This window comes from Marmota flaviventris, chromosome 12 (genome assembly GCF_047511675.1).
Source record: "Marmota flaviventris isolate mMarFla1 chromosome 12, mMarFla1.hap1, whole genome shotgun sequence".
NCBI classification, from domain to species: Eukaryota; Metazoa; Chordata; class Mammalia; order Rodentia; family Sciuridae; genus Marmota; species Marmota flaviventris.
In genome coordinates this window covers 74,812,566-74,820,165 of record NC_092509.1, presented here as the reverse complement: position 1 = coordinate 74,820,165, position 7,600 = coordinate 74,812,566, and the positions used below count along the sequence as shown (strand labels likewise).

The following is a 7,600-nucleotide window of genomic DNA, read 5'->3' as shown; positions in this document are numbered from 1 at the left end:
GTGTCATCTCGAAGTCATGCAGCTAATAGGCAAATGGCAGCTGTGGGCTTAGAACCAAGATCCACCTGCCTGGAGAGGCTGCATATAACATCCCTGTGGGATAAGAGGGAAGCTGTTAATTTTCTTCAGATCTTTTATTTCTTTCATGTCTTTTCTAGCCAGCATGCCCAAAAGGCTTCTGGAAGCTCAGGGTTGTATGGCTGTTCAACTCAGGTGGGAGAGGGGAGCTGTTGATGCTACACAGTTGACTGGGGAACTCTCTAGAAGATCATTGGTACAGACTCTGCAGACACAGGATTTGTCCTGGAGGAGGGTTGAGTGGGAATGGGCCTGGCTGACTGAAGAGCTCGCAGGCTGGGATGAGGGTCTGTAGGCTTGAGCAGAATTTGAAGGTCATCTAATTCAGTGGTTTTGAGGCTTTTTACCACAAATAACTGCTGCCATTAATTTTGCCCAGGGACACTCTATTAAAGTTTTAAAGAAATAATTTCGTTTTCTGATTTTTGTTGATTAGAGATACAATAGATGGCTACTAAATAGCGCTTTGATCAGCATGGGACATGGGACAAAGTAGATATGACTCCAGCCAGACAGAGCAAAGACCTGGAAGGAGTAGCCTGGAATAGCCATGTGAGGAGCCATCTTAAATATGATTCCTCCAGCCCCAGTCAAGTCTTCAAGTGGTTGTAGCTCTGGCTTGTCATTTTCAATGCAATGTCATTAAAGATCCTGAGACGGAACTACTAGTTGTCATTCTCAGATTCCTGACCTATAGAAACTGAATTAATAAAGGCTTATGATTTCAACTGGCCAACTTTTTTTTGTGTGTTGCAACAGATAATTAACACAAAAGAAATGGTGTGTTATGCTACACTTAGTTCTTCATTCTTCATGTTGTCCAATATAGTCATGACAGTATTTTTCATGTTCCAGAACAACCAATAGGTCACAGAAGAAAATATTAAAATATCTTGAGAGAGAAAAAAAAAAAGGCATACAACATATTAAGGTCTAAAAAAGACATAAACTGGCTTCCAACCCTGGGACTCCAATGATCCTTCTGCTTCAGCCTCCCCAGCAGCTATGAGAATAGATAGATGCATGCCAATGAACCCGAATATGTATCTCAATTTTCAATGAGACACAGCAGAATTATATTAGAAAAGAAGAATGTTGTAGTAATTTATATATGAAAATGATATCTAGGAGTTTAATATAGTCATTGAGATCATGATCTACCACTTAATAGCTGGATGACCAAAGGTCAGTTATATAACTTTTCTGGGTCTCGTTTTCATTATATGAAAAATGGAGACGTTAATAATTAATCCCTCATAGTTTTACATGACAATAAAGAGTGATACCAAGTCCTTAGCCAAGTAGCCGACAAATAGCTTTAATTAATGTTCACATTATTAGCATAAATATCAGGTATCATAGTAATATACACAAACAGGTTAGAAGCAGGAAGTCTAGAGCCTAGGGATCCCTTGGGATTAGTCTATGATCAACTCATGGCTTAAAGGGCTGTATTAATAAAGCAGTTCAGAAAACTTGAACTTCAAACATGTTCTATAGCTTGTTAGATCATTAAACCCCAACAACAACAACAACAACAACAACAACAAAAATTGAACAAAATACAGGAAAAAAAAATCTTGTATTTCCGAGCTTTCTGAAAAATGGCAATGGTACATCGTCTTACAGAAAATAGCAATAATGATGCCCTAGCATATCTGATGAATATATACCTAGCACAGACACACTCAAGAGAAGTGCTCCAGGAATTGTAGCTGCGAACACTGGTTCTGTAGCTTCCCCAGATGCCTGTTCCCCTGAAGGAGGTGCCAGCTCCTCCTCACGTTGGCATGCAGAACCTGGCAGCGAGCCCTAACTGCCTAAAATGTCCAGGCCACAGCACTCGCGAGTCTGTCCCTCCCCCGTCACCTTCTGCTAGCCTCCATTCTTAACTCTAACCTTTCATCTCAGAATTTCAGCTTTGATGCTTCCCACTTCCTTCCTATGGTTACTTTAACCGAAGTGAGTCAGGTCTTACTGAAAAAGTGACCACAGCCAGTCAGCTCCCACCCTCCATGAGCAGGGGGAGCAGGGCGGCCTGGGCAGAGCCTGAAGGGAGTCAGTGTTTACTCAGCCTCTTCTTCCCCTCTCTCCTCCAAGTCACAGGGCCTTGAGTAGGGCTTCCCCAGCCACGGTGCCTTCCCCCTTGGCCAGCAGACCGCAGTCAGAAGCCATTCTCACATTTGTCTGGTGGCTAGGGAGGGGACAGGAAAAGTGGCTGCTGGAGTCCCGGGTATCCTATCCAGGGGGGGCCCACATTCTACTCTGTTAGCTCCAGCCCTGGTGCCCCTAATTTCAGCTCAAAAAGCCTTTGGTAGGAGTTTTTTTTTTTTTTTATTGTTCTTATCAATAACAACAAATTTTGTGTACTGGAATCATCTCCAAGGGCTGGGAGCCAAGTTAGCACTTTCTTTTAATTCTCAGGATTTATTCTCACCCTCTGGGCCTGTGGAGCTTGAAGAAGCCAAAAAAAAAAAAAAAAGACTAAACTTTTTTGCCTGTCTATCTTTCTGATCTCAGTATATACAAAATAATCATATATATATATATATATATATATATATATATATATATATATATATATATATATAAAAGTTGTAGATGAACATGATACCTTTATTTATTTATTTTTTTAAGGTGGTGCTGAGGATCAAACCCCTCACCTCTCATGTGCGAGGCAAGTGCTCTCACCACTGAGCTATAGCTCCACCCCCACAAAATAATCTTTCTTAACCTTCAAAGTCAGCATAATTCTTAAGGAGTTAGGGGTACATCTTAAAGGACTGCATTATGGGAAGACCATGGTGGTCTTGCTGTTGGGCTTTGAAAGTGAGAATTGCTTTTTCTCCTGATCAAGTTTGGAGCCTCCTTTCCTAGAGAAGTTGCTGGCTTCCTTTCTCTGGAAGGTGTAATTCATTCGTTTGCCCCTTTCCTTTCGTCTTGTGGAAGCCTTAAGAGAACCATTTCTGTCACACAGGAGTCAGATGACACCATAGTTTGAATAAGATCCATTTATTTATTCAAAATTAAAATCTGCTGTGAAGACAGACAAACAATATAACATTCCCAAAGGAACTGAATTACTTGTAGTTAAAACTGAGTTCTATTAGAACCAACTTTAGGTTGCTATAAATAACAAGCTGGCCACAGCTTTAGAGAATGAAATAGTTGGAGAATGAGGTCAGGGGACTCCCTCTGAGATGTGGGGAGGTTAATCCTGGTTAACTGCCTGGTTTCTCTTCCTAAGAGGGGAAGAGTCTTTGCAGCAATCCAGGAGCCCAGATCCAAGGACAAGAGAAATCAGAGGGAGATCATGGAAAACAGCTCAACAGCCAGAAGTGTAGTCATGCTTGGGATGGAAACTTCCATTGGCTCCCCAAGTTACACTTTTTCCCCTTACAAAACTTATAATTTATCTTAAAACACTCAAATACCATAGGGTGTCACCCTATATAAACAGCTTAAACATAGGTGAAAATAATAAATATTGAAAAAATTATAATATTGGGCTTCTAAGTAGTTCACAGAGAAGCTCAGTAAATAAATAGAAATGGGAACTGAGGTATCAGAGGTAATAAATATTCTAGGAGAGAGGTGCAGCAGGGTTTTCGAAGGAGCTGGCTTGACTAGCTTACAACCCTGAGCCAGATTTTGGGGATTTCCAATTTATATCCTAGAGTACAGTAGAGTTGCCCTTCTGGATGTTTTAGCTATTTATCTTCGCTGTCATGTAGGCTTCTATGTAGTTGATGAAGATGTCAAACTCACTCATGGCTTTGTAGATGCCTTTCTCTTGAAGCTGCACAGGGAGATAAGAAACACTTGGTTAAAACCTACTGGTGGAGGAAGGGGCCCCCTCCACTTGGAAGGGCAAGACAGGAGTCAAACGTAGAGGCTATTCTTGCTCTCTTGTGTTGGGAGGTGAAGAGTGACCCTGGCCATCAAGGATATGCCCAGCTGCCTTGGGAAAGGGCTGGGCCTTGACCCTTAGCCCTCACAGGCCAGCAGGCAGTGAGAGCAGCATCTACTCTGCAAAGCAAGTTTTCAAATGGTGTCTTTTCAACATTTTTAAAGGTCAGGTGTTCACATAGTGTTTATGCAGAATTTAATGAAAAGATATTAGAGGAAGCAGTTTGAAAGCAAGACAATGAGGAAAAGGAAATTTTTTATATTTGTATTCTCCCACTAAGAGATCAAGCAGGCCCTGTCTGGCTGCTTCCACCTGTTAGGGGACTTGTGCCCACTGATGCTGGAGCCCTTTCTAGTGGATGTTCCCAGCCCATGAAAAGGGCACAGACCACATAGCTTCTGGGAAATAGGGTTTAAGAGGTTCTTAGGCAGTTGGAAGTATGAAACCCCATTCAGTTTGGGAGTTCATATTCTCAGGCACCTGGGGAGGTATGAAGGGCAGAAGGAAAGTGAACTTGAATCAATTCTAGATAAGTAAGAATTCTGCTTCCTGCTCATTCTAAGTTTAGGGGAATCCAGCCTGAACCCCCAAGTGTGTCTGCATGAGCACAGGGACGTGTCAGCTTCCTGCACGTGTGGGTTCAGCCTGGATTCCCGATGAGCTACTTTCTTTCTGTTTCCTTTATCACTCTCCCCAGCACCTAACTCGCTGGCCCGTCCAAGCTGAAAGCTTGTAAAGACAGTCATTTAGAAACTCCCAAGACACTTCACAGAAAACAAATAGAACCGAGGCAGCTGCTCCTCATTGGCTGAGGAGCTCACACCATTTCTGAAGTTCCCACACCCCCTCCAAGTGTGGGACAGGCTGGCTGAGCACCTGCCACCCTCTGCCCTTGAGGAGTGGGCAGAGTTTGTGTTCTGCAGACCCTCTCTGCCCCCACCCAGGCTCACCTTGCTAAATGCATCCTTCACTTGCTGTACGGCCTTGCTCTTATTTTCACAGGGAAGGAAACGATGCTACAGAAGAAAAGAGAAAGTGTTAATGGACCCGGTTCCTGTGTCCATGGCACTTGGGGGGACAAGTTGGTAGCATGAGGAGGGGGCCCGATTCATTCTGAAAGCCCACTTCTCCTACTCCCAGGGAGAATGGAGCCTACCTCAGTCTTACAATCCTGCCACCCAAGGGATAGAGAAGAAATAACCAGGGAGATGAAATGTTTGTCTTTTTCTTGCTTGAGAACCCAGGTGATGGGCTTCCTCTGCCAGAACCCCAGTGTCTACTGTCCCTTTCCTGCCTCTTTGTCTCCTCTCTTTTAATCCCAGACACCAAGGACCATTTCCAAGTGTCTGAGAAGTGGAGACATTGTTCCAGCTATGCCCTGTCCAGTAAGATGACACTGACTAATTTTCCAATCTCAGTGAGAGATCAAAACAAACCATCAGCAGCAAGGGCCGACTTCAGGTGGAGAAATAAATCATCTGGGAGATTTATTCACAGACACTTGCTTGGGGACAGTAGTCCCCTGGTCCTTCTGAAATACTGGGAGAAATCCTGTCAGCCAGTTGTGCCACACTAAGAGACTTGTTTTCCAAAGATTGAGAAGAGGTGGGTGACACTCCCCCCTCCTTGGGAGCTGAGGCTTGGGTCCAAAGGGACAAGGGAGCCCTGGCTGAAGCTCAGGGCCCCTTTCATAAAGAGAGAGGGGAGTAGTTAATAACCCACAAATGACTCACAAATAACAGGAAAGCTATGTGCAAATCTTCACATGTAAATGCCTAGTGCTCCCCCACCCCACCCCCAGAGAGAAATGAGCAAGAGATCTGACTCCCGGCACCTTTCTGAATTCACAACTAGCCCTGGCACTCTAGGTCTTGGTGTGTCTCTGGATGTAACCCTTCTAGGTCATAGGAGATGGCGTGCACAGGTCTGCTACTCACACAGCGCCGGAGCCGCAGTCTGAGGGTCTTCAGCTTCTCCCCCAGGGAGTTCACGTGCTCCTTGACATCTGGGCTGTGGTTCTCTGCCTGGGGCATCACCTCCACTAGGTAAAACTGGATCATCTCCGACAAGGCTTGGCAACCCAGGTAACCCTGCGGGCAGGTGCCAAAGAGTGGGGGTGACTGGGAGGAAGAGCTGGTGCAGCTAGCTGCAGAGGACACCCTGGTCCTGGGGACCTTCCTTAACCAGCCACCTCTCCCCCAGGATAGAGCCCTTTGTTAAGCCCCTGGCTGCTGGCTTTGTGCTGAGTTAAGATCTTCCTACTTCTCTTTTTCAAAGTGAAGGAAGCCAACCCAGCTGTCTGCAGTCACCCCGCCTCCCTTCCCTTAATCACATTGCTCCCTTGCCCTGGCTCTCACCTTAAAGTCCTCCAGCAGGGACTCGCTTAACAGCATGTCATCCAGCTGATCCTTTGTTTGCTGTAAGAACCGAAGAAGCCAGTGAACTGGAGGTGTGGGGAAACCAGAGATGCACGTCTTTCCCATGCCCTTTTATTTATGGAGCTTTCAATTTGTGATCTATGGAGTCCCTGCCCGCTTAAAAAAAGGAGAGTGCTAGAACTCGTTGTTAAATCAGGTCCTCCCACTCCAGATCAAGTTACTTTAAAAATCAGGCTGATTTTGAAGAGAAGACAGAAGCTGGACTCAGTCCTGGTCTTTCCGTAGAGCCATAGCTTTTGTCAACCCTTTTATTCTTGAATCCCTTCTCATGTCTTGCTCTTTGCTTTTCTTTCTGTCCCCGGAGGACATCCAGCTCCAGTTCTGAGAACTCTCTAGGAACGGGAAACTTCTCCCAATGCAAGTTTTCTCTACTCATGGTCCTGTCCCAAATCTCAGTCTTTAAGTTTTGGTGACCCTCTAAGCAGAGGCAATTTCTGTTTTTTTCTGCCCCAGAATAAGTAGAACATTTCTACCTCCCATCAGAACTTTCTTGTTCTCTCCCAGTCAATAAAGTATCAATCTCCATAGAATCTTATAGAAAGTTTCTGAGCATAGGAGAGAATGCATTTATGAACCACTTAGGCAGCTTTCCCTGCACCTTTCCTACATCATCTGGGCATGGCTCCATTGTGGATTTTCTTAAGAAATTAGGTTTGAGGGGAATGAGTGTTGGGGATGGAAGGGGAGGAGGAGGAGGAAGAGGAATACCCTCTCCTGGCAGTCCCGGAAAGAAAGCAGCAATACTTACAAAGAAAATCTTCACCCTGCCAAAGGCAGCTCGGAGTTCTCGAAGCATGTGAGGCAGGCCACCTGGGAAGTGGGTGCAGGTTTCCTCAGACTGGGTGTTCTCTCCTTGGCTGGTCCCCATCCCAGCCAGGAGGACCAGGCAATATAGCAGCACGGGGTTGGGCATTGCGGAACTCTGCTTCTTCTGCAAGTCTGCCTGTGGTTTGGTTTTGCAAGAGCAAGCCCCTGATGTGTAGACCTCCTCCTGGGTCCCCTCTTTTATATCATGAGCTTGGTGAAGCCACCGTCAATTTCCTGAGGGTTTTTTTTTTTCTCTCTCATTCAAGTCCCTCCCTTTCCTAGACTCCAATCTGTATTGGTTGAGTTTAAAATTTTTAATTTCTGCATCGTAAGCAAAGGACTGGTTGAATATTAACTTTGAGGCTCT

At 44.9% G+C, this 7,600-nt stretch overlaps 1 protein-coding gene across 1 annotated transcript; it reads right to left on the bottom strand.

The window, feature by feature from the left end:
- Positions 1–3,117: 3,117 nt before the first annotated feature.
- On the bottom strand, positions 3,118–7,353 carry Il10 (interleukin 10). The gene is made up of 5 exons (XM_027934815.2): positions 7,175–7,353; positions 6,346–6,405; positions 5,926–6,078; positions 4,939–5,004; positions 3,118–3,877 (listed from the first exon to the last, which is right to left on the bottom strand). Exons 1-5 carry the CDS (start codon positions 7,337–7,339, stop codon positions 3,785–3,787), a joined length of 537 nt encoding a protein of 178 aa, XP_027790616.2. The 5' UTR covers positions 7,340–7,353; the 3' UTR covers positions 3,118–3,784.
- Between the last annotated feature and the right edge of the window lie 247 nt (positions 7,354–7,600).